Source organism: Lutjanus erythropterus, chromosome 16 (assembly GCF_056507025.1).
Source record: "Lutjanus erythropterus isolate fLutEry1 chromosome 16, fLutEry1.hap2, whole genome shotgun sequence".
In the NCBI taxonomy this organism is placed as follows: Eukaryota; Metazoa; Chordata; class Actinopteri; order Lutjaniformes; family Lutjanidae; genus Lutjanus; species Lutjanus erythropterus.
Genome location: NC_139332.1, coordinates 31,711,888 through 31,737,574, shown reverse-complemented (window position 1 = coordinate 31,737,574; position 25,687 = coordinate 31,711,888). Strand labels below are relative to the sequence as shown.

The following is a 25,687-nucleotide window of genomic DNA, read 5'->3' as shown; positions in this document are numbered from 1 at the left end:
CCACGTTTTTACCGACATGTCTCTTTTCTTATCGAGCTTGTTCGCTAGATGGGCCGCTCCTTACAAAACTTCTGAGCTGAGGAGGGAAAGTGAGTGATAAAAGCACAAGACAGATGTAAGTTAAGAGCGTAGTGCAGGGTGGGTGAAGGAGTATTTTATCCAAGATGGCGGCGGCAGCGGCGGTGGTGCTGAGTAATGTCTGGTGCTCAGGTAAGCAGTTCCTCTGGCGTCGTCGTTCCTGGACCAATTACTTCTGCAATCCCAGAAGTCACCACAAACAGAGGAGGTTAGTTAGAGTATCTGCCATGAAAAGCTGATTCTTAATCCCAGTTCTACATCCTTACGAGTCAATAAAGTTTATATTTAAAGAGCTAAATTAGAGTGTGGTATCATCAGTTTTCTTGGCTGAGCAAGTTTTTGCTTAGCAGGGTGTTCTCCCAGTCATATTTAATGAAAACAAGATGAAATTATCAGCAGGAGTCATTTTCAAACTCTAAAACCTGCTTTGTATCTTCAAAATCTGAACTTTTGGTTTTATCTCTCTGACAGTGATGTATTTCTCATTTTATCCAGCAAAGCTTTCAAAGGCTTTCATCACCAACACTACTAACAAGGTTATCACAGGGCAATAGTAATCCATTTCCATTTTCGCTCTTTAAATCTTTAAATTTTTTGTGGCAGTCACACCAAAATCTGCTCCCCGTTCTTTTCAATTTGAATGCTTCCCGACAGCATTGATCTCGGCTGAACTTTGACCTGCAGGAGGTCAAGTTCAAGTACTGCGGGACGGACCTCTCATTCAGACAGCAGTGACCGTTTGTAACCGTGTTTTTGTCTGAATAGTGGAAGAGAAGGAGAGATGGGACAGAGATCAGATTTGTGCACACACAAAATGGTGTTTATCAATTTTTCTTTTACACCATAATTTCTAAATTTGAGTAAGATGATAAAATTCACATTTCAGGCGATTCTTTTTTCTTAGATTTTAATATAATTGTGGGTTAGAGAAAAGTATTTTGGCCAGGCACAAGTGGAAAAAATAAGAGGAAGATTCAGGGAATAAAGTGGAAACATAAAAGTCAAAAATAAGTTGAAATACCAGTTGGTGAATAGTGAAAATGGTGTTTCAAGGTTATTCTTAACATTTCCACTTTATTCTCAACATTTTGGCCTGATGATTTTTATTCAGTTTACTTTTATAAAGGACTAAAGAAAACAGAAAATACTGGCATTTGAGAAGGTCAAATCGGAGAATTTTTATTTATTTATTTATTTATTGTAGAAAATGACTTGGAACCATTAATATAATATGAAAATAGTTGTCAATTAATTTTACTGATTAATGATCAGTTAATTGTCACAGCTCTACTTTATTCTCAACATTTTGCCTTTATTCTTGAAATGCAAAATTTAAAAAAAAAAATCTTCCTCCTCACATTTTTCTTTATGCCATTTTTCTTTTTGGCCCTGATACTCTTTGTGATCAGACTTTGAACTGCCAGCTTTCTTCTGAAACAAGTTAAGGGTTCTGTTTTTTCCCGCCATTGGAGTTTGTTATCAAATTTAATGAAATATGAAGTTAATAAATGGATCACAGCACAACAATAGGTCACAAAGGCATCTGAAATGTTTGTATGCAAGTGGGATTGTCAGAATGCTTTGAATGATTGCAAATATGGAAATTAATAAATAATCAAACAAATTAAAAACAAACATTATTTCTCTATTTGCATGTTATTTGACATTTTTCAGTCAGTAAAACAAGATTGTTCAGCATTAGTGTGTCTGTGTGTGTTTGTGTGTCCACAGCCGTCTGCTTGTATCACACAGTATGGCGGTCAGATGTTTTCAGGGCATCTGGTCGGTGGTTGCATTTTTTGTCCGCTGGTCAGGAATTTGAACCAATGATCCTCTGCTTTTCTGACTATGTAGCATTAATCTTCTGTCCCTCTGTGTATTTATAATGTCTTTTTCTGATGTGTGTGTGTGTGTGTGTTTCTTGCAGATATCAGGATGTCTAAAGCAGCAGAGGAGGAGAAGCCTGGGGCTGACTATCCAGGGGACAGTTCAGGTACACACACACACACACACATATATATATGCATATATGAATAATAAGTAATAATTATTTTATTTACACATATTCAATCATCATAATTTAATTATGTAAATAATCTTTGAACAGACAAATATGAATTAATCTGTATCATGTTTTTGAGTGAATTTTACATCTTTTAAGTCACCAGAATTGTGCAATCCGTACGGCCCACTGAACACACACACACACACATACACACACACACACACACACACACACACACACACTGATTAATAAGTGGTCCCTCTGTGTTTCAGACTCTGACAGAAACAGCCCTGATGACCAGGTTGGTTTTTCACTTTTATTCTCTAACACTGTTTTCTTATACTATAGTCATTAAAAGAGTCATTATGACTAAAACAAGTGTGTCACTGTATTTGATGAAAGTAATTTTTGTCTTGATTGGTTATTTTGACTGTAAAGTTTTACAGTGCAGTAAATATTTTGATAAATAATTTAACCACAACAAGAATTTCTGTATCAAATCATCACAATCTCATTTAATGTTACTTATCTTATTAAGGTGGGTTGATATTTAGTTGGATAGTGAACACTTTGCTCTTTGAAATCAGTGATCTGTAACTGTGATCAACAATATTAAAATCATGGGTGCGTTCCAACAGCTGTGCTGCTACACCATTTAGTATGCCAGAAAAAAATCTAGAATGTCGCAATAGATAGGATGTCAGATACTGTGTGGCAAAAATACCAAGATGTCCAACTGCATCCAGTCGCAATTTGCGGTTTCCAAACCAGCGTGCTTAAAAACTGAAAGGCAACCAGTGTAAAGACCTTAAAACAGGTGTGATGTGTTCTCTGCATCTGGTCCAAGCATGCGTGTTCTCCATCAGCTTACAGAATCACTGGGACGTTCATGCATGTCTCAACATTTATTTAGTTGACTTTATGTTGTCTTCTGTCTGCAGTATCAGCCCTTTTACATCTCGTCCCTCTTTGCAATCAGCTGTAGGATTAGGGAGCATGTAGGAAAAGTGTTTCATCTGATGGTGTTGATGTCGTGAGTGTGTGAGTGTGAGATTTAATTTTTATACACCGTTTTTTTGCTGCAGGTCGAGCCAATGAAAACCAGCCCCTTCAGCCTCTCTCCCACGCCAGCTGGCACCAAGGTGAGCCAGTTCAGACATGCAGAGTGTGTGTATGTATGTGTGTGTTTGTGTGTTGCATTGCTCAATCTCAGCTCATGACCTCCCTGTAGCACTCCACAGCTTCAATACCAAAAACTTGTATCAGTCAAACCTTAAAGTGTGTTGCTATGAAGAGCAGAATAATTCTTTTTATATCCATTCATCTTTTTAAAACCCACTTTAGCAGCATGGTGGCTCAGTGGTTGGCTCACAGCAAGAAGGTCTTGGGTCCAAATCCTGGCTGGAAGGAGACTTTCTTCAGGCCACTTTCCACCAAATTAGCTCTGGTTTTGTTCCCGATTCTGGGAGCCTTGGTGCTATCTAGTGAAGCAACATGCATTTCCACCAGTTTTGAGTGCAATCAATCTATCAGCTGTAATAAAAGATCATCACAACAGATGGTGCTTCACAACGCACCACAACCTGTAAGATATGACACACCCACTTTATTTCCCAATGAAAAACTAGTTTTTGGTTTTAGTTCTGAACCAACTTTCATTTTTGCTTTGAACCAGTTCAAAATTAGGTGCTTAAACCAAAATGAGCCGGTCCCAACCGGTCCTGGTTGGTGGAAAAGCCTGTGTGGGCCCTTTTCTACCAAATAAACTAACAGGTTCCATTCAAGATCCTCAGAACCTTGGTGCCATGTAGTGAACCAGCCCACATTTCAACCAGTTTTGGGTGGAACCGTTGTAATCAAGGATGTCATCAACAGAGGGCGCTGCACGACACACAACAACCTGTAGAAGATAACACGCCCACTTTGTTTTGGGTTTTTTTTGGTTCCAGCTGATAAGCAACTTTTTGGGTTCCAAACCAATTCATTTATTTATTTGACTTAAATTATTACTGGCAATTTCAACATTTTCACACACAAAAAATACAAAGAAGCAACCCAAAAATGAAATAATACAAGAAAGAAAAAATATTTGATTTGGAGAAATAAATACATACTAAATAAAAGACTCCATTTCCTTTTGACAGCTTTCTTACAAACTATCAACAGTATTTTGATCAAATACCCATCACTTATTCTTAGATTCTCTTTAGTACGTTTCAAATTACAAAAGTAAAGTGCCATGTTCCTCTTATAAATATCATATCCCTGTATTGTTTGTGTAGTTTCATGCACAGGTTTCCAAAACTTTGATATTTTGTAGCATTTTCAGAATCTTGCTCCACACTCTCTCCAGCATGGTAAACTTGTATTTATATATTTACTCTTGACCTTGAGCATGATTTTTTTTTTTTAAAATAAACAGATTGATTTTTTTTTCCAAGAGAATTTCCTCCATATCGAAGAATTGGTGGATGTTTTGGTCATCTTGCCTATCATCATCTGAAATTTTTGTGTTGAGCTCTGCTTCTCATTTTTCTTTTATAAATTTAGTTGAATATATGTTTGTCTTCTGTTTTTGATACAGAACAGATATAATTTCTTTTTTTTATGACTTGAATCACACCATTCTTCATTTTTTCTTATAACAGTCCCTTATTTATAGGTACCTATAGAATTCATTTTTATCCAAATCATATTTATCTTTCATATTCTGAAAATTCTCCAGTTTCCCATCTTTCTGTAAAGTGTACCATGCTGTGATTACCATGGTCACCAACTGTTTGAAACCTTAATCATATGCAGGTTTAGAATTACTGTCAAAATGCTACCCATTTGAGCATATTTGTTTCTTTCTTTATCCTGTAATTTTTTATTGCTCAAACCAATTTATTTTTACTGGCATTGCTTTGACCAGTTCAAAATTAGATGCTTGAACCAGACTGGGTCGGTTCCATGTTGGTGGGAAAAGTCTGTATGTGGAGTTTGCATGTTCTCACCGTGTTTGAGTGAGTTTCTTCTGTCTGTGTTGTCAAAGTTAGACCACAGGCACCATAAATGACCGTTCACTGTTCCTTTGGATGAGTTAAATGCGGAGATCAAATCTCACTGTACTCTAATTTCTTTAGAATTGTATTTACTGAGTATAACAGTGCCTACACAGGTGGGGGAAAATGCGTGAGAAAATGTATATGTATGAGCATGTATGGGCGTGAATGCATATTTCTGGTGTTTTATGGTTTCGGTGCCCTAGGTGAGACTGGTGGAGGCAGCACTGAATATGCAAATCAGGCAACTTTGTCCACACCCACCTGACTGAGAAGCAGAGAGCCCTGCGAGGAAAGGCATAAAGAAAAAACGATGTGAATGAGGGGACAGTGAGTGATAGATGTAAAGATGTGGCGCGGTGCAGCGGTGATGGATGGGTAATGACAGGGCTTTGAGCAGGTAACGACAGCTGGAGGTCAGAGGTCAGCAGCTTTGGAATGTTTCTGACACCATGAAAACGAGGACGATTGACTCATCGCTCTGGACAGATGACCGGTAAACACTTCAGCCTGTGAATCAGGGGTAAGCAGCAGCAGGACAGCAGGACTGGAGTTCAAGTTAAAGTCAAACGAACGAGTACTAATGAATTCGTTTGACTGTGTTCACCTGCACAATCTGGTTTGTCTTCTACATTCTGAGAAACCTGTTCTCTGTTCCCACCAACGTTTGTGAGAGTGGGTCTCAAACTGGTTTATCACTTCAGCTCTGCAGCGTTCATAATTATGCAGCTGCTGAAAGTCAGGATCTGTTGAATATTTTTTAAATATGCATCAGTCTCTGTCCTGACCTGTCCTGACCAGATTGTAGAGGGAATGAAGGATTTAAAATCGTTTTACAGGCAGGTAAAACATAATGACACTCTGATGATTACAGAGCAAATTTACGAGCAAGAATGTGACTAAAAGAGGCCAAAAAACTTGTTGCTTTTCAGAGAATTTGTCAGTTGCAAAAATAATTTAGAGAATTTGAGAGAGAGTGTGTGTGTGTTAGTGTATGAATGTGATGTATATGCAGTTTAAAGGAAACAATACTCTCTAACAGGACATTTGCCTTTGTGATCCACTTTAGGCAAAGAGTGAGGAGCCCTCTGAGATTACCCACAGCACCATCGCTCCTCCTGCACCTCCCTCCCAACAACAGCAACAGACCCAGCACCACCACACACAGCTGATGCTGGCTGGCAGTCAACTAGCAGGGGTGAGACACACACGCACAGTAAAATATGTTTAAAGTAATAAAAATTCTTTGCCAATGGATTTCAAAGCAGGACAGTCCCCTTATGTTAATAATTTCTTTTGTTTATCATCACTTTTCTAGACTTTACAAGAAAACTGCTTTCAAAATATAGCAACATCTGAGCACTGCCCATACAGAACTTCAACTAGGAGTGTTAGGAATGCATGATAATGCCAATGTTTTGGCAGACTGCAGTTGCCAATACTGATTTATGAAGTCTCTCCTATAGCAGAATTACCATATTATTGTGCCAACTTTTATCTTGGTGGCCCATTGGCAGTTGCAGACATAAAATACAATGCCTTTTAAAATGATCACATTCACTGGGCAAAACAAGAAAACAACTGCTGACAGGTTGTTGTATTTTTTTTCACTGGTGCCTGTGTCTCTTTGTTCTTCACACATTCTTAAGATGGGCAATTTAATTTGTAGTGTTGAAGGAATGCTATTTGGGTCCTTCTCGCATGACAGACGCTGAGCAAATAGCAACTTTTCCTATTTGTGTCAGACATTAAAAAAAAAGCATTTACACCGCAGATATAACTGTATCAAATGTGCAAAATTTAAGTGCATCTTATCGGCCTGTCATATCAGCAGAAGGGTTCATTTTGGGCTGACATGATATTTCATTTTAAAGCCTTTGTCGGACGATACCAGTGATCTGTCAATATTACTGCATCCTTAGTTATAATCCACATTACAGAATAAGCTCTTTCTTAGTCTTGCTTTGACCTTTTAAACATTGATTTGAAATGGATACAGGAAGTGTTGAGTCAGTATTAACAGCATAATGCAGTAACTTTAACAGGGAAAACATGAGCAGATTTATTCTAAAAAACTGTAAGATATCAAAAAAATGATGAATTGTCCACATCTGTATCTATAATCTTGCGTATGTTGTCATTTCAGTTTGTATCAATAATTTAACAATTTGCTCTCACCTGGTAAAATGAATCAAACATACAAGGTCCAAACATGCTTTTGTGTGAATATCCCTTTATTTAGTTCAGAATGTTAACCTCGGAGTAAAGTTGCATTATTAGCACAACAGAAAATATTCAGTGTATGTACATAACAGCCCTGAAGGGCAAGAAAACACTTGCACAGCATGTAGTAAAATATTTCAAGGTACATTATTTGCAGTAGAGTGAAATACCAAAGCTAAATATTCTGTACGTTAAGTGGACGGTTTTTCTTGCTTGTCTTGCTCTGGCATGCTTTTACTGTCTGCTAACAGATTCACCTACCTGTTCCTGGAATGTTGAGCTGCTGACACTGCTCTTTGTTCTCTCTCTGACCTGTCTCCACTTTTGTCTTCATTTCACTCGTGTCCTTCAACTCTCCTTTCATCCTTTCTGCATGTTTACATCTTCATCTCATTTGCCCTTGCTTTCCTTATTTCTGTCACCCTCTCCTCCTTCTCCTCCTCTTCCCCCTGCTGTCCTCCAGCTTGCCGCTCTCCTCCCGGCTCAGCAGCAGCTCCTCCTCCAACAGGCTCAGGCTCAGCTCCTGGCGGCCGCCGTCCAGCAGTCGAACGCTGCCCACGCCGCTCACGCTGCCCATGCCGCCGCGCAGCAACAAGCCAACCAGCAGCAGCAGCAACAGCAGCAGCAGAGCCAATCACAATCCCAGCAGCAACAGCAGCAGCAGCAACAACCAACCAAACAGGAGCAAACTGTTCAAGCCCCGCCTCCTCCACCGCCGCAGATGGCGCTGTCACAGCCAATCCAGCTAACAGCACAGGTATGAACACCCAATGCTTTTATGAAATATTTTGAAATTTGATTTATGTTTGAGTTCCACTTCTGAAGCCTTTTAAAGGCCATCATTTTAATTAATAAACTTTTCTGTTGGGTTGTCACTGTGCTGCAGAGATCACATGTAAGACTACTTTATTTGTGCTGTATATTGAAACATATTTTTTGTGTGTATGTTGCAGGACATCCAACAGCTGTTGCAGCTCCAGCAGCTGGTTCTGATGCCGGGTACTCTCCAGTCTCCTGCCCAGTTCCTCCTGTCTCAGCCAGCACAGGGACAGCAGCCGCAGCAGGGTGAGGGCAACTTCTGCTCTACAGTTCTGATGATTATAATAAAATACACACTTAATACATTACATATGGATCTTCACTGGTTTGTTCAGGGGTCTGTAACCTGCAGCTGCAATTAGATAAAAATTAATAATGTTTCTTTTTTTAGCATGTTAATTTTCACTTATTGATGTGGGCCTGAAGTATTTTTTTACAGTCTCCAATTGTAAAAATGTGTAGCCTATACACCAAATGAAAAAAGTTTTAATGAGTCATTAACTAAAACTAAACTAAATTTTGCCAGTTTCTAGTCTTAAGTCTCTGAAGGCTGGCTATGAATGCCAAAAACAGAGAAGTCTACAAGGAAAATGGATTATTTAACAGCTGTGGGTTAGTTAATCTGGTAATTTGATTGACTAGTTGTTTGATTGATTGTTTGGTTTGTTAATTGGTTCCTCTTCCCTTTCACAGGTTTGCTCTCGACACCAAATCTGATCCAGCTACCTCACCAAAACCCAGCGGGACTACTGACATCCCCGCCTCGCCTGGGACTCCAAGCACAGGTAGGAAAAAGAAATCTCTTTGTGTGAGTGTCTGTGAGGAAGGGAGGGTAGGAAAGATAGAGAAAGACTTTAAAGGGACAGTTCACTGCAAAACTCAAAAATATCCAAATTGTTTTGGTGTGACCTGCAGGGTTTTGGAGATATTGGTCATAGAGATGTTTGCCTTTTCTCCAGTATAATGGAACTAGATTGCACCTGGCTTGTGGCACTCAAAGTGCTAAAAAAAATGTTTTTAAAATGTTTTTAAAAACTCTTCAGCAGTGTCTCTTTTCAGAAATCATGCTTCAGTTACTCAAAATAATCCAAAGACCTTCAGGGTTCTTCCATGTGCTGGAAATCACAAAACAATTGAAAAGTGCTTGGATTTGGGATAAAATGCTTAAAATTGTTGTTGCATGATTTTCACAATAAATCATTCTCTGAATGATTAGTTAACTTTTTAGATAAAGAGTTTAAAATAAGAGTTAGAGCATTTACCTTCCACACAAAATGAAGACAGCTTGAACTTTGCTCTCCATTCTGCACATGCAGCAACACTGTGTGTGATCTGTGTTAATGCGTGCCTTCCGATAGAACAGTGAATGGGAGGCTAACAGACACATGCCAGCAGGTTGCTGTTTCAATAAGCATTTGCTTGGAAATGAAAAATAAATAATTAAAAATATGAAAAGGATTTTATTAGAATTGAAGTTATTTGTCTAGTGATTGTTTGAGGGACTGTTTTTTATTGGCTCAGCCAGGTTGTATAGAACGCCAAGTCTACTAATAAACATGAAACTTTACTGCCATCCTTCTGTAGAATTCTGTCACAAAGCATAATTGTGGTTGTTTACAGAAAATTTGAAATAGGGCCTAATCATTTTGAGCACAGATTTAGCAGTGGTTATCAAATAGCAACAAAGACTAGAGTTGATTTTTGTGGTTTATCTGTGACAGCAACATCTATAAAATGACAGAAAATAGTGAAATATGTCCATCCCAGAGTCCAAGGTGAAATCTTTAATTGCCTTATTTTGTTAGTCTCAGACAGATATTCAGTTTAATGTGTTAATAAACTAAGAAGAACAGGAAATTTGAGGGTCTGACAACATAATTTTCTGAAATTTTTTCATGAAAAATTGCTTTAGCAATTTATCAGTCAACAAAATAGTTCAAGTCATTGTTACCACAAGCGAGTTGCCACATTCACTTGCCCAACTTGATATTTTACTTGCCCTGGGCAAGCAGGCAATCCTTATTGTTGAGCCCAGCTTGGTGGGTGAAGTTCAGTAGAAAGAAAATACTTAGATGAAACTGCTCACAACAAGGTCTGTGGATTATCTTCAGTAACAAGGTCATGACTTCAGGAAAGAGACATTCTGTTGAGTTTTTCAAATGTAGTTTTTTGGCACTTTGATCTCCACAAGCAGAGTTGAGCCATTTAGTTCCATCGTATTTGAGAGAAGACAGAGATCTCTATGGCAGATATCTACAAAACTCAGCAACTCAAACAAAAACAATCGAGATGGATAAATAGCACCACAGGTCAGAGGAAAAATGTGTATTTTCATTTTTGCGGTGAACTGTCCTGAACTTGCTTTTTTCATCAAATCATACAGATGTTGAATCTGTGCACCACAGGGCACCTGTCAGACTGACTATTCTCCACTATCAGGCATCATCTGCTGCAAACCACCTGCAGAATGCAAAAACAAAATACACTTGATTGTCCTTCAGGTTGTTCTCTGCTTTAGCAAAGCAAAGTCACTTTATATTTTAAACAAATATCTGATCTCTGCTGCAACAATCTGTTTGTCTGTTCACTAAAGAAAAAGGTCAAGGCAGCTGCTTAGTACAAATGTATTCCACCAGAGGTTCTTTTCATAATAGACGCAGTTTTCTGAGTTCAGCGAGGATCTTGAATCTTGATGATATATTCACACTCAAGTCAAACAGCTCACCTTGTGTCCTCGGCCTTTATCTTCTATAACATAATACATGAATGCATCCACACACACCCGAGGGCCGTTACAGATTTTTCATTAAGCTGTGATGAAGTCATGTCAAACACGACGGCAGATGTTCCTGCTTGTTCATGTATTTTATGCACAGAGACGATGAATGTAAATGAGACGTGCTGCAGTTGATATCATGCATGATATCTGGTCAATTAGTTGATACTCCCAAAGCTCGCAGGGTCAAATTCCTGCTTCGACGTACTGTGTGCGTCTTCTTGTTGTCAGCTGACCTAGCAGCACGCCGAGGTTAAACGCTTTTTTTAAATATTGGATTCATGGTATTTTTCTTCTGTTTAGAATAAAACAAGGGCATGTTGCATGATGCCGGTCAGATCTGTATAATTTGTCAAGGCACCGAGGGTCAAATTATTTTTTTTATGCACGTTCCCCAGCTCATTACCTCATATGCATTCACCAACCTGTTTATTGCAATTCTGGAAAGTAATTTTTTTTTCAGAGAATATTTTTTAAAACCTCAGCAGGTTTGTATAATTTGCAGCAGACCATAGAACTTAAGGATTTATTTAAAGGTATAATATGCAACATTTTCCTTAAAAAATGGATAGACTCATATAAACATAATCCCTTTCAATCACTTCAGTCACTTAAAAGCCACTAGAAGTGTGTGTAGGTGGCTGTATCTGCCGAGAGTTTAGGTACCTTTAAAGTGCTTGAATTTTACTCTTAAAGGAGGTGTGTGAACCTTGTCCTTATGTTTCTGTCTTCTCTGACGTCTCAGCGGGAGAAGAGCAGTGATGTTGTGGGCGGTGGAAGCAGCAGCGCTGGCAGTGGCTCTATAGTCGCCACCGGCAGCAGCGGAGTTGGTGTTGTGACATCTGTAGGAGCGACCTCAGCGTCCAGCAGCGCCATGGCTTCCTCAATGACATCTGGCCTGACTCCTGGGGGTCACGGGGGTCACATGGGGGAAGAGCCCAGCGACCTGGAGGAGCTGGAGCAGTTTGCCCGCACCTTCAAACAACGACGCATCAAGCTGGGATTCACCCAGGTAAAAGACAAACAGAGAAAGATGGACACAAGTCTGTGTGTGTGTGTGAGTCTCAGTTCCATATCTGACACTGTTTATCTGTTTCTTATCAGGGAGATGTCGGCGTGGCAATGGGAAAACTGTACGGCAACGACTTCAGCCAGACCACCATCTCCCGATTTGAAGCACTCAACCTGAGCTTTAAGAACATGTGCAAGCTGAAACCGCTGCTGGAGAAGTGGCTGAGTGATGCAGGTAAACATCCCAAACTTAAAAAGAACTCGTTGAAGTAAAAGTACAGATGTCATCAAAATATGTAGTTTAGTTGGAATATAAAAGTACTTGATTGCTTATATGCCGCTTGGAAATTTAAAAAAAGAAACCAGACCAAATAGAAGTGGCCAAATCATCTCTTTCTGAAAATGTCTCATACTGGATGACTCATTTAGGCAAATTAGGAGATAATAACCCAAAGAGTCTGTGGTTGAAACATTATATCACTCATGTCCACATGAAATAAAAATAGATAGTAAAAGAAAGTATTATCCATTGTGTGTATGTTATTGCCTTAACAAAACGGACAGTTACTGCTCTCTAATAGCTCAGTGAAAACATGAATTCAAAACACTTAATGTCTCTTTCTGTAAAAAATTAGAATTTGGACAATATGATGTATAAACATTTATGTTACCTTTATTTTACATGACACAGTACTCAGTACTGTATGTGCAACAGCACTATAAGTCTAAAATTGTCTCTGATTTTTTTTTTCTTTACTGTCACCACATGGGTTAAGTGCAAAAAAAACTGAGAACCTTTTGCTTCAAACAAACCATTCTTCTGTACTGCTCTTCTCTCTGTTGGCTTCCGTGTCTTCATGTCTCTTTTTCTATTTTTTTTTCTCTCTCTCTCTTCCTCTCGCTCTCTGACAGAAACCATGGCAGTGGACAGCATGCTGCCCAGCCCGTCTTCTATCTCCTCCCCCTTGTTGGGCCTCGAGGGTCTACCCGGCCGACGCAGGAAGAAGCGCACCAGCATTGAGACCAACGTGCGAGTGGTTTTAGAGCGCAACTTCAACACGGTAGGAGATTGACGTATTCAAGTATATAGAAAACTGTGTAAAATGTCCAGAAAATGACATCATAGCAGTCTGAAAATCTTGGATTTCTAGCTGTAAGTTTTTGTGTTTATTGTAGATTTCAAATATACAAAATGATGCAGGTAGCAGATTTATAAATGGAGTCTCAGCTTTCATTTTATGGAAATAATAAATGTGGGCACCACTTTATAATAAGACTACCCTTATAAATAATTTATGAATGGGTTATAATTAGGTCATTAATTAGGTTGGAAACACTTTACAAGTATTAATAAGCTGCTACAACACATTAGATGAAAAGGCAACAGTGTCCTGGTGCTTGTCCAATATACTGAGCTTCCTTCGTGTTCTCCATCAGCAACATTTATACCTGTCACCTTCATCACGTATTTGTTAATAGTTTACTAGCATTTAACCACCATCAGCAAATTTTAATAGTCAAAAAGATTCATTTGGCATCAAACTAATGTATTAAATTATTGTATTTTTACATTAAGTCTGAGGCAGTATCGTTTACCTTGACATTCCCAGCATGCACCTTTTTACAGTTTACAGTAAGGCTCCTGTTTGCCTGCTATAAATGTTAGTCAGTAGTAGAGTAAGTAGTAACTGGATCTTCTCAAATAGTGATTCCACATCGATGTATGAAAACTGTCTTATAACTTGTTTGTAATTGTGTATTGATTATAAAGTGTTTATGACCATTAATAGCCTAATTATAAACCATTTATAATTCATGTATGAGGAAAGTCTTGTTATAAAGTGGTGCCTAAATATGATAATGAAAACAAATGTAAACTTTATGAGAAAGCAAAACAAGAGTGTGTTACAGTGTTACACTGAGTTCAGACTGGTTATTAAATAGTTTAAACGCTTGCTAAATAAGTGCTTTCTTCAATGATCTAACTCTTTTCATTATGGAGGGTTCCTGTATTTCTCAAAACCATGGTCCTGTTTTAGAGAACTTCACATGAAGCTGCATTGGTTTCAGTATCGACTCATCAGTCTGATGTTTTCATCCTCCTCAGAACCAGAAGCCTACCTCGGAGGAGATCCTGCTCATGGCCGAGCAGCTCAACATGGAGAAGGAGGTGATTCGTGTTTGGTTCTGCAACCGCAGGCAGAAAGAGAAACGCATCAACCCCTCCAGCAGCACCACCCCTCCCCTGCCCAGCCAGACCTCGCCTGTTGTGACGCACAAAGCCTCCTGCTACAGCCCGCACATGGTACTGTCCTCCACAAATCCACCAACACTTCACTGCTTCACCACTTTTTGTGTAATTTTAAGAAGTTGGCCTGACATTTGGAAGTGTTTCCTGATTTCTCTTACCCCCCCCTCTCTCTCTCCAGATATCAAGTCATGGTCTGTCCCAGGTCACCACCAGCCTCAGCACAACAGGTGAGCTGTAATTACTGTTTGTCTCTGTGTAGAGTCTCGTCAATAAATAATTAAAGGTCAGCACAGTGCTTCTCGATTGTGTTGTTGGAACCCAGAGGTCGGTCACAGGAAGATTAAACCCATCCTGACATTATTTGGAAGAAGTTGATATTTCTGTTTTGTCGCTGGTTTGATGAAACACTGAAGAATCATCACCTCCAAAAAAATGATTTCTGTGAGAGATTGAAATAGAAAACAATGATGTTTTGTTGACAACAACATGGAAGCACTGGCCCCATCTTGAGTTGTTTACCTCCATGAGTCATGACTCGTCCTTATGATTTATAGACCTTGGCTACAGTGTGAGTGATCCCGGGTATCACAGATATGACAGATGGCCTGACAGGAAACAAACACAGCTGGAAATTTATTGGCCTGTTGAGCCGAGGCTAATACCTTTCAGTCGCAAACTTCTCTCTCCAGTCTGCAGTTGAATGGAGTGAAAGAATACGCTCAAAAATCTCAGGATCCCGATGAAGAACTGTGTCACTAAGGTGTTTATTTAGCAATAATATCTCTCTAACTCATCCGCACAGTCACAACAAACATTCTTCTTCTCTTCCTCTTAGCCGCCAGTCCGTCACCTTCAGCATCCTGCCCCATGACTCCCGTAAGCTCGGCTGCAGTAGGCTCCGCCTCTTCTGATGTGACTCCGCCCCCTCATAGCACAGCCAGCCCCACCCCATCCAGCCTCGGGGCCCACGGGCTTAGCACTGGGTGAGTATTGACGTAGCGATGAATTTAAAAAAAAAACAAAAGAAAGAAACATGGTGGTCTTGTTATATTCAGTTTTCATTCAAAATAGTTATAACAGGGATGTATCGTTCCAGCTTTTTCATGTTGGAGACCGACGCCAATCCGTCTAATACCGTCTTTTTCCCTGTCTTAAACAACTGCGCTGTTAATAATGTGCCATCTAAAAAAACATCATGCTCAGACTGTGACACAAATATTCTGCACCCATGAAGGAAGAAACACACAACTGTTAGGCAACACTGCTGCTTCTTTTTATTTAAACTTTTCACTGAACTTTTGGCAGCAGTTTTGATTAGTCAACACCATTCAAACATTCAAAATACAGTTTAAATAAATGACATAAATGCATAAATGTCACTCGACTGTTTTGCATTTTTCCTTCATGAGATTAAAACAACTCCACACAGCTGACATGACACTGACAGATCTCACTGCTGCTCATCAGTGTTGCTGTGACACAACCTCAGTTTGGTTTGTCCATTCTGGACTCATTGTAAGGTAACAGAAAACACAGTGATTCTCACCAGTGTCTCAAATGTGACAATTTTCTTCTTTTCTTTGTTTTAAAGTAAGAATATTCTTATTTCCATTGTTACAGCTGTAAAGGGGATAGGAGAATAGAACAGAGTGTCAGTAAATAAAAAAGCAATACATGATAAATAAGTTTAACAAAAACACAATATAATCAAGAGGAACTAAAAACAGTAAAAACAATATTAAAAACTTTTATCATTGTGAAATTAATGTGTTTGGTTTGTGAACTGTTGGCTAGATAGAGATTTTTTTTTTTTTTTTTTTTTGATAATTTGATTTTTGGTTAAGGCGGTAGAAACACTACCTCTTTTGTCCACAGAGGCCTCCGAAATCAACACAGTATAATTACATTTATAGATCAACCTTGTGTGAGAGTGTTGGTGGGAAAACTTTCGACACTCAAACACCTGTAATGAAAACATGTTTAACACGACTTCACCTGATGTATACGAAGCTGCATGTTGTGGTATTCAGCAGTTGAAGGTGAGTCAAACGGCTGTCACACCAGTTTGACTGCAATTCTATACGTTCACATGCGTCAAGACATGTGTGTAAGCTATAGCGTGCAGCTTTGACCCAGATAGAAAATGTCAGGTGGTGCAAAAACTGTTTCTCTACATGTGTGAATGTTTGTGTGTGTGTGTGTGCATGTGTGTGTGTGAATTTGCGGTCCATCCACTTTTCAGGAACACAATGATGGGAGTAAGCACAGGGATGAACCAGGCCCTCATTGGCAGCAATCCCCTGGCTACCATGCAAGGTGTGTGTGCATGAGTGCATGTGTGTGTTAGTGCATGCAGACTGTCCCCTCCAGCATTCCTGGCATTGAGTCTTCATGAGTTTCTAAAGATCACTTCCCCATTTCACCCTTCATCCATTCTGTCCAGAATGAATTTCCTTGCAGCCACACTCCTACTCCTCCTCCTCCTCCTCCTCCTCTTCCTCCTCCTCCTCAGCTCAAACTTTCTGAATCGCTCAGTATGGTGAAAGATTCAATTTGATTCTCATACAATAGCCTGCTATTATCACAGAGTGACAAGAGCCCCTTATGGCAAAGCTTAGGAGGCCAAGTCAGCTTACAGTAAACAGTTGAACAGGCACAATCCCCTCCCTCTCAATATCAGGGCCTGTTGGCTAAATAACCAGTTTGCACTCAAAATTCCCCCTTTTCGAAAGAGATGATCTGCTGCCGAATCAATTAAGCATCACAAATAAGCTTCGTCGAGCTCAGCTTTGAATCCGTCACATGCTCCATCTCCCTATAGCGCCAATCCAGACTTTCCCCCTTTTTTCTCCCGCTCTTTTCGGCGTCATTCAGAGCCGGCCTCCTCCAGGCCATGTGCTGATGAGAAGGATACAGTCTGTTATGGAAACTGCCGCTCTGGCACTGCCGGCTCTGATGGAGTTCCAGGCTGAAGAGGAGAAGAAAGAGAAGCCTCGCTGAAAATAGGGGGCTGAAATGAAGTGTTGACGTGAAAGGATTTCTGCTTTGAATCCCTCTGGGGCCACACGCGCTATGAATGTTTACACTCATGGTGCTGTAATGGATAAAAGCCTTGACTATTACACTGGAATTCAAAAGTCGGCAGGTGTCAGTCTCTGTTACAGCGGAGTCCTGACTGATGGATGGGTTATTCTGACATGTTTTCTGCAGTAATTCTGCAGAAAAGAACAAGATTCTTTTCAGTGTTTGGTTGTTCTTTCTCCTTGCAATATAAGAGCGGATAATGGATGGCATATAGAGCCGACTGAAATTACTCTGATTATCCAGGAATGCATCATAATGAATTACATTATAATAGATTTTTTTATGTTTCTCACTTTCCACTGATGGTCCAAATGACTCCCACTTTGTTGGTGTTCAGTTTATAGAAATAAAGTTGCTAAGAGGGTCTGAAAAGTCGTGGGCAACGTGTGTGTTAGGTGCCTGTGTGACAGGTCAGGGATAACTAGATCTGCCACAAATTAATAACTCATATTTATATTAGATGTCATGCTAATAAAAAAAGACTAAAGCAAGTGCTAAACTTATTGACTATCCACTGTTTTGATCATTGATTCATCTGTGTAAGTAATTTCTAAGACGAAAGTCTAAATTCTCAGATTTCAGCTTCTTAAATGTGTTTTTTTAATTTCTTTACTCTCTGTGACAGTAAACTAAGTATCTTTGAGTTGAGACTGAGACAAGACATTTGAGGATGTTTTGCGAGACACTGATCAATATTTTTCACCATTTTTTGACGTTTTAAAACAAACAACAATTAATCGATTAATTGAGAAAACAGTCGACCGATTAATCGACTATGAAAGTAATCGTTATTCGCAGCCCTAAAAAAAGAACCATAGCTGTAGATAGACAGTGGACTAAACCACTGTGAAGCATCTGAGGGGTGGGGGGGCACAGTCCTTCAGAAATATGTATAATTACCATAAGTGCTTTGAATCTCACACATATAGTTCAGTAACCACTGAATATTGATAGGGATGTTTTACTACCACTCTTACCAAATACAAAGCCCTTGTTGTGATGTGATAAAATGACGCCACAGCCTTGAAAAATGACTTATAATCGATAAGGTAAACCTCTTTAGATTACTAATTGTTTTTCCTTGAACATTGTGCCCCCTACTGTTGATTTTCATTTACTCACAAGCATCCATGTCAGTCCGTTGCATGATCATGTACAACTGTGTGCTAGTTCTGTGCATGTATAGTAAAGAATCATCACCTTCTGTAAATAGAAGCATATTCAGTTAAAGGTCAGTTCACCTAAATTATAAGAAAACATTTTCTTACTTACCCCCAGTGGCATTTATTCATGCAGATAGTTTGGGTCTTAAGATTTCTGTCTCTGAGATTCATGACTCCACCTGAACAAAATAAAATGGAGTTTTATCTGTAGCATTAACAGAATTGAAAAATGTCTTTTTGACATTCAAAAATGTAAAAATTCAGCCTGTCTTGTCAGGATTAGTGTCCTGTTCTTTTAGTGTCCTTGTTAATGCACAGAGCAAATGAAGCTAACTGCTTTTAATGTATTTTGTTGTTGTTTATAAAACTGTTTTTCTACAACACAAAGGAAAAAAACTGTTTCATTTTAATTGTGGTGAACTGGCCCTTTAATATAGATAAGCCATTGCAAAAATAAACAGTTTCACAGCTTCAGCTTCACTCATCATCTTTATCTCCACCATCAAGGTTTTAAATGTTTCCCGTGTTACTGATGTGTCTGATGTGTTCACTGACTCTCTTCACATCATGTCTTTTTCTTTCCTCTCCATCCCTTTTTCTTCAATATTTCCCTCCTTTTTGTCCATTTTTCTCTTCATTTATATTTATCCCTCTGCTTTCTCTTGAGATTTTGCACCTTTTTGTCTCTTTACTTTCCAACTTTATCTTTCCTCTTCCTCTTTTTCTCTCAACTCCTCCTCCTTCCCTCTGTGCCCTCTCTGCATTCCTGTCCTTCCTCCATCACTGTCCACACTCTTACAATTGTCTACCTCTCTCCATCATTTGTCTGGTTGTATTTGTCACTTTTTTGGCGTCTGTCTTCATTTTTTTTAATCCTCTTCTTTCTCTTAAGTTTCTTGTTTTTCTTCTTTTCCCACCTTTATCTTTTTTCCTTTCCTTTTCCACTCAACCCATGTCTTATTGTCTCACTCTGCCCTCATCGTCCTGTCCCTCATCCTTTACTGTCCACACTCTCACCCTCGTCTTCCTCTCTTCCGTCCTCACCAGCCCTGGCAGCCAGCAGCGGTCAGCTGCCCATTACCAGCCTCGAGGGGGCAGCGGGTCACATGCTTCTGGGTGGACCTGGGGGTCCCGCTGTCCCCCCGTCCCTCCGCCCATCCCTCTTTCTCAACCGCCCCGGTCTCCTCCCCATGGTGACCGGCTCCATGGCGACACCCTCTACGCCTGCCATAGGACTGGTCAGCGGCGGTGGATGCGGCCCAAGGCCCCCCTTCTCCCAGTCTCCACCCCCTGGCGCCAGCGACCTCATGAGCCCGACCTCGTGCCCCGAGGAGTCCGCTTCTCCTTGTTCAAGTCCCGCCTCTTTCTGTTCATTCAGCGAAGCCTCACCGCCACCCCTGGGAGGGGCCATGGCCGAGTGATCCCTGACTGACAGCCAAAGTATCCTATCAGAGGAGGACGAGGAGGAGGAAGAGGAGGAAGCAGAGCGTTAAAGGAGCTTTAAAAATCTAAATTTACAACCTCGCCTTTCAACCAAAGCCATCTCTCTGTCTGATCCATCTCTGATTTCGTCTCTCTCTCTTTCTCCGTCTCCCCACTGAAGTCTTCTGAAGCCAAAAATATACATAGACGGATGAGGGGAGGAAGCAAAGAGAGAGGGAGGATGGAAAGGATAGAGAGAACTGCAGAACGGAGGGGGGAAATCTGAAACCAAATAATGATCTACAGCTGGAGAGGTGGCACTGAGGAGCGTTTTCGCTTGGCATCGGGAAACGAACACCATGCTTTTTATCGGCTGGAGAAAAAATAAACTCTCTGAGGGCAGGGATGAGAAGCCAAACTGTGTGTGAGAAATGGGAGGCAAAAAGAAAAAGACTTGTTTAACAAGCTCAGAAGGTCATGTGGTTGCAACCAAATTTAAAAAAAAAGAAAAGATGCTCGAAGAGAAACACACACGTACAAAGATGAAAACCAAAATCTCCAAATACCAAAAACTGAAAACCAAAAAAGACAAAAAAACAACAAACGGAGAGAAAAGCTTTAGTTCAAAAAGACTTTTACATCCTGATCCGTCCAGGATCGGTTCAGTGCTCCATTCATGACAAACATTTTCACCCATTTCAGTCAGGATTTACATTGTTCTCATCTTCAGTTAAAGATTTACAAAACATCTATTTTTCTATTATTTTGTATTCATCACTCTTTATGGTATTTCTTGCCAAATACGTAAGTTTTACAGCTGATCCCACATGCAGGATATCTACCTACCTCTTTACAGCTTTACAGTGTGAACTGACCATATATTAGAACAGACAGCGTTTGTTTTAACCAGCCTGGAGCGGCAGACGGGTGGGGTTTACTACTATAATTACTATAGCATCAGGTAGGATGCCAATCCATGCATACTGCATAAAAACAGCGTTAAAAAGCTTTCCTGAGCTTTCTGGTATTCAGTGTTGCAAAACCCCACCCTTCTGGCACGTAAATAGGATAAAACCAACTGTATGTGCTGGAAAATCCCATGTGACCCAGGTAAAAAATCAATTTAAAAGATCCACAGTGATTCTTGGGGATTATTTAAAGCTTGATTTTCTGTTTCATTGCCATTATCATCATCATCGTTATCAATATTCTCATTGTTTATCCAAACTATACACACTAAACAATATTTATACTGCCTACAAAGAGGATACACACACACCACAGGCAGATGTGGACAGTCTTGCAGCATTATTTGCCTTCTTTTATTTATTATCGCCCCATACACACCCATACCATCATCATCATGTCATCTTCCAGACTGCTCATCTACCACCAGACAGTCACTCTTGGATACCAAAGCATCGCCTCTGGCAGCGTTGTCTCTGGATTCGCCCGGGAGACGAGTGTCCAGACAAAACCTCAGCAGTGTCAAAGGGAAAACACACACACACACACACACACACACACACACACACACACACACACACACTACAAGCATAAGAAAGAGTCCAAACCAAAAAAAAAAAGAACAAAAGAAAGAGGTGAAGCACCGGCGTTCCCCTTACTGCCCCCAAACCCCTGCCCTCCATCCCTCCCTCCCATCTGCCCCTCTCCTTTGTCTCCAAAGATCAGATCAAAGGGCCAAAAGAAAAGAGGAGAAGAAGAAGAGGAGGAGAAGGAGAAGAAGCGGTCAGGAGCGGAGGAGCGGAGGAGCCAAAGGTACTAAAAGCTGCAGGGGGAAAAGGAAGAAGAAGAGGAGAAAAAGAAGAAGAAGGAGGAGAAAGAGGAGCAGGAGGAGGTGCGCTCGAAGCGGCGGACCAAAAAACCAAAAAGTAACCCAAAACCAAAAGCTACTACTACTGCTACTAGTTTATGTATGAGTGACTGAACCGTAACTAAACCAAATACAAACAAAGAGGGGGAGGACGAGGGGAGAGAAGGAGGGAGTAAGGCCCTGTCTGTCTGTTCGTCTTTAGCTGTGATTGCTGTTCTTGTATCGACAGACAGAAATCGTCCCCTCCCACCCTCTGCCAGCGACCTCGGCTTTGTTCTCACTTTCTTTTTTCCTGGATGGATAAAATATGGAATAACCTCAACAAACTGACTTTGAGAATATATATATTTTTGTTTTTGCTTTCCATAGTGTGTCTGTTAATGATGTATGGATTTGTCTCATTGCTTTCTACTTATTATGCGGCGGGAAGGAGGGAGGGAGGGGCAGGGTGGGTTGGTGGCGGGTTTGGCGACGTGTTGCCTATTTTCATATCTTCTTGTCTCTTCGGTTGTGCTCTGGGTTTTTATTTTTATTTAATGGTTGGAAATAGCTGTGAAAATGTAGCCTCCAAGATAAAAAAAAAAAGTTTTTTTTTAAGTTGATCCAGAATGTTGTGAAAAAGCCAAAACTGAAAACCAAAAGCTAAACTTTTTAGACATACAACCATACCAAATAGAACAACCAAACCAATGCACAAGTTGTACAAGTGACTCAGCTGGTGTGTGTATGTGTGAGAGTGTGTGTGTGTGTGCGCGCGTATGTGTGTGAGCATGTGTTGGTATAAAGATTCTCTTGCATACAGACCAAACGGTAAAACACAAACACTTTCTCTGTGGCATAAACATGTTGAACAAAATAATATCACTCAATGTTTAAAGCAGGACTCTGCTCATTTTCAGCCTGGGCCTGTTTTCACACAGTTCTCCCATCATGCACTTCTGTGCAGCGAAGCAGATCATTCCTAATAGAAAGCACCAAAAGTGAAACACAAAGCAGCTTTTTCAGTAATTATTTTACTTTTAAAAAGATGGATAAATTTAGTTTTTCATTTATTTATGTCTCCAATAACTTTCACACTTTTATCCCACCACCTTAAAAACCAGCCAGTATTTCAGCAGTTTGTGAAATTGTCACGAAATCTAATTAATAGATTAATGTGATGTGTCAGTATTTTTCTGACATTCAGCACAACTTTCAAATTAATACGGATGAATTTAGTGTAAAGAGCGAGAAAGTCCACATAGCCTGATACCAGGTTCAGTCAACAGTTAGTGTAACTGTTTTAAAGCTACTACAAGGAGTTTTTAACTCATTTTGAAACCATTTTGGATGCAGAGCTTTCAGAAAATTTCTACTTTAGATGTCATGAATATCACAAATTGAACAGATTAAACCCAACCCAATTTGAAAGCAGCATTAAAACTCTTTTGGGATTGGTAATCAATTATCTGAACACAATGTCAGTTGTCTCTCCATAAAGTTATATTTTTGTAAAGGTGATGCAGCTGAGAGCAGGGTCACATGTCATAGGTTATGTGACTTAAAAATTAAAACTACAGGATGATTGTAAGTCAACTCTAAAATCTACAGTTTTCATTGAACGCATCACCAAGGAAGAGTTTTTATGGACAAGTTTACAACAGCATTAACACGAGATGAAAGCAAACCAGTGGTCACCTGGAAGGAAATACTTTGATAAATGCTCACCAATAAAGTATTTTTGATTTTAAGTTGGTGGACTTAAACAGAATCTGCCAGAATGTTCCTTTAAACAGCTGTACAGTGGAGGAGTTTCAGGTATTGTTGGGAGAAATGATCACTCTGATGGAAGAACATGAAAAAAGGTCCAGTTTGAAAACAGAGTTCAGCTTTAATTTAACAGACACTGAAGGCAACCAATGATAAAGATGATATGAGGGAGGGAAGTGGGGGGTGCAGACGTCTGAGACAGATTAAAGGCTGTTAACGTCCAGTTTTAGAGGGAATGTATCCATTAGTTCTTATAGTTTTTTTGTAGGGGGAAAATAATCTATGTTCAACTGCTCTTACTTGTTGCTGATGTATAAAAAGGCTGGGACTATTATCCTTTGATGATGACGACCGAAGACGATGACTTGATTTAAGAACCAAAAGCTTTAAAACTCTTTATCTCTCACGGGCTCTTTGTTGGAAAAAAAATATTTGTATTTATTGTACGAGGGAGGTGTGTGCTTTTTCTGGGGATGGGAAAATCGGTCCGTTTGTATTTTATGAACTTCTTTGTCTTTCACCTTGTTTATTTATTGATTCTTTATTTATCTATTTATTGGATTCTATTTATGTCTTTCTGGATCTTTGTAATAGTTTTTTCAGGGGTTGTTGTGAGGCTTGTATCTGCAGAGAAGGGTGTTCTTGAGATCAAGACAAGAAGAGAAGATGCCAAACGAATGTTTCAAAGCAAAACCAAACCTAAAGACTGTTGTAACCCGAGACAGAGAGAGAAGGTAGCCGGGAAACTGTGACGGAGGAAAATTTTAAATTAGCTTCATGGAGAAATTGTCTCTTAAAGTTCACTGTCCCGTGTGTCAAATATCACACAGAACCTGGAGTGTGTGTTGCTGTTTTATGATCTTCAGTCAGTGATGTTTACTTCCTTTTAGCACTGATTTTAAGAAGCTTTTCAAAATCTGGGTTTCTCTTTATGGCTCAGACTTATGTGGAAAATTCATCCGTGTTGTCAGGTTGCACCAGCTCTTCATTCAAACTTAGCTGTAACAGAAGTGGTTACTAAATGGAGGTTTACACATAAAACTGGTTTAACCACACAAACTAATTCTTTGGTAGAAACATTATTAATACTAAATATTTACACTCACTAGCTGCCAGATGTGGCTGTTACATGTCTAACAAAAGGAACGATACCTGACAAAGCTACTGTTAGCTTGCTAATATATGACCTGATTAGACTGATGATTAAAAGAGGAAATAATATGGTTGACATAGCTGATGTAACAATTAGTGAAAATGCCACTTAAAATCATATAAACTATAAGATTTTAAAATACAGTATAGCTAACTCCCATTACAAAGTGTTATGCTAATACTGTCTGGCTAAATGGCTTGCGAAATACCTCTAGTTACATGAGCATAACTGCATATTAACACTACAAACTCTGAAACAATTTCTTCATGTATCCAGATATAAATAAAAGTCATACATAAATTCACAAAGATTAATCATAAAGTTTAATCTATAAATAAAGCCACTAAAACTGTGATTTTTGGCAGGTCATGATGCTAACATTAGCCATGTTTCCATCTAATTACAAAGCTAATTTAAAGTGACCTGCTGCAACAAAGGAAATGCATATTAGGTGCGTTTCTACCAACTGGTTTAGAGCGAATAAATACGCAAAGCATAGTTTCATGAAACGTCGGTGGCTAACTTTGTCAGCTGAAGTTTTACAAATATAAAAACCCCATGGATCAAAAATTCATAATTGAGCTTGTTTGCAGTGCTGTCAACGGTTTCATGAAGTCTGTTTTACAATGGTGGTTTATGGGGAAAATGCTCATTTAGCCACAGTGACCACAAGACAAAATTGGAAGCAAGGCTAAACGGTGTTGCCATGAGCTTTGTTTAATACATCCATGAGGCTACGTTATACATGCCTTTGATAAACAGAGTAGAAGAAGTAGAGGTTGTAAACCAGAGGGTTAACCAGTTTGCCAATAAGCCTCAAAGAAGAAGAAACAAAACCAGTCACGTTGGCCATCTACGAGAGAAAAATGGAGAGAGTTCTTCAGGGATTTTTTCAATTGGGAAAGTTGGAATTACTCTTGTCAGCTATAATCATGACAGCTTCTTCTCTCAGAGCACAAACAGCTGATCAGTCATGTGAGTAAAATATTTGCTGCATAGAGGTGTTTCCATCTCCCCTGAACATCAACGCTTTTTGACAAAAGGGGAAAAAAAACACATGAAGTGTCAAAAAGAA

The 25,687-nt window shown here is 39.6% G+C and overlaps 1 protein-coding gene across 1 annotated transcript in view; it reads left to right on the top strand.

The window, feature by feature from the left end:
* Positions 1–21,400, top strand: part of LOC146313412 (uncharacterized) — an 86,066-nt gene extending 64,666 nt beyond the window's left edge. The window contains exons 2-16 of the mRNA XM_084739032.1: positions 2,006–2,071; positions 2,356–2,384; positions 3,169–3,225; positions 6,197–6,325; positions 7,814–8,107; positions 8,304–8,415; positions 8,863–8,954; positions 11,691–11,957; positions 12,050–12,191; positions 12,869–13,017; positions 14,064–14,261; positions 14,386–14,434; positions 15,043–15,190; positions 16,450–16,523; positions 19,502–21,400. Coding sequence (XP_084595158.1) covers positions 2,006–2,071; positions 2,356–2,384; positions 3,169–3,225; positions 6,197–6,325; positions 7,814–8,107; positions 8,304–8,415; positions 8,863–8,954; positions 11,691–11,957; positions 12,050–12,191; positions 12,869–13,017; positions 14,064–14,261; positions 14,386–14,434; positions 15,043–15,190; positions 16,450–16,523; positions 19,502–19,875 — 2,180 coding nt within the window. The 3' untranslated portion in view covers positions 19,876–21,400. The remainder of the gene's footprint in view (positions 1–2,005; positions 2,072–2,355; positions 2,385–3,168; positions 3,226–6,196; positions 6,326–7,813; positions 8,108–8,303; positions 8,416–8,862; positions 8,955–11,690; positions 11,958–12,049; positions 12,192–12,868; positions 13,018–14,063; positions 14,262–14,385; positions 14,435–15,042; positions 15,191–16,449; positions 16,524–19,501) is intronic.
* Positions 21,401–25,687: the final 4,287 nt, after the last annotated feature.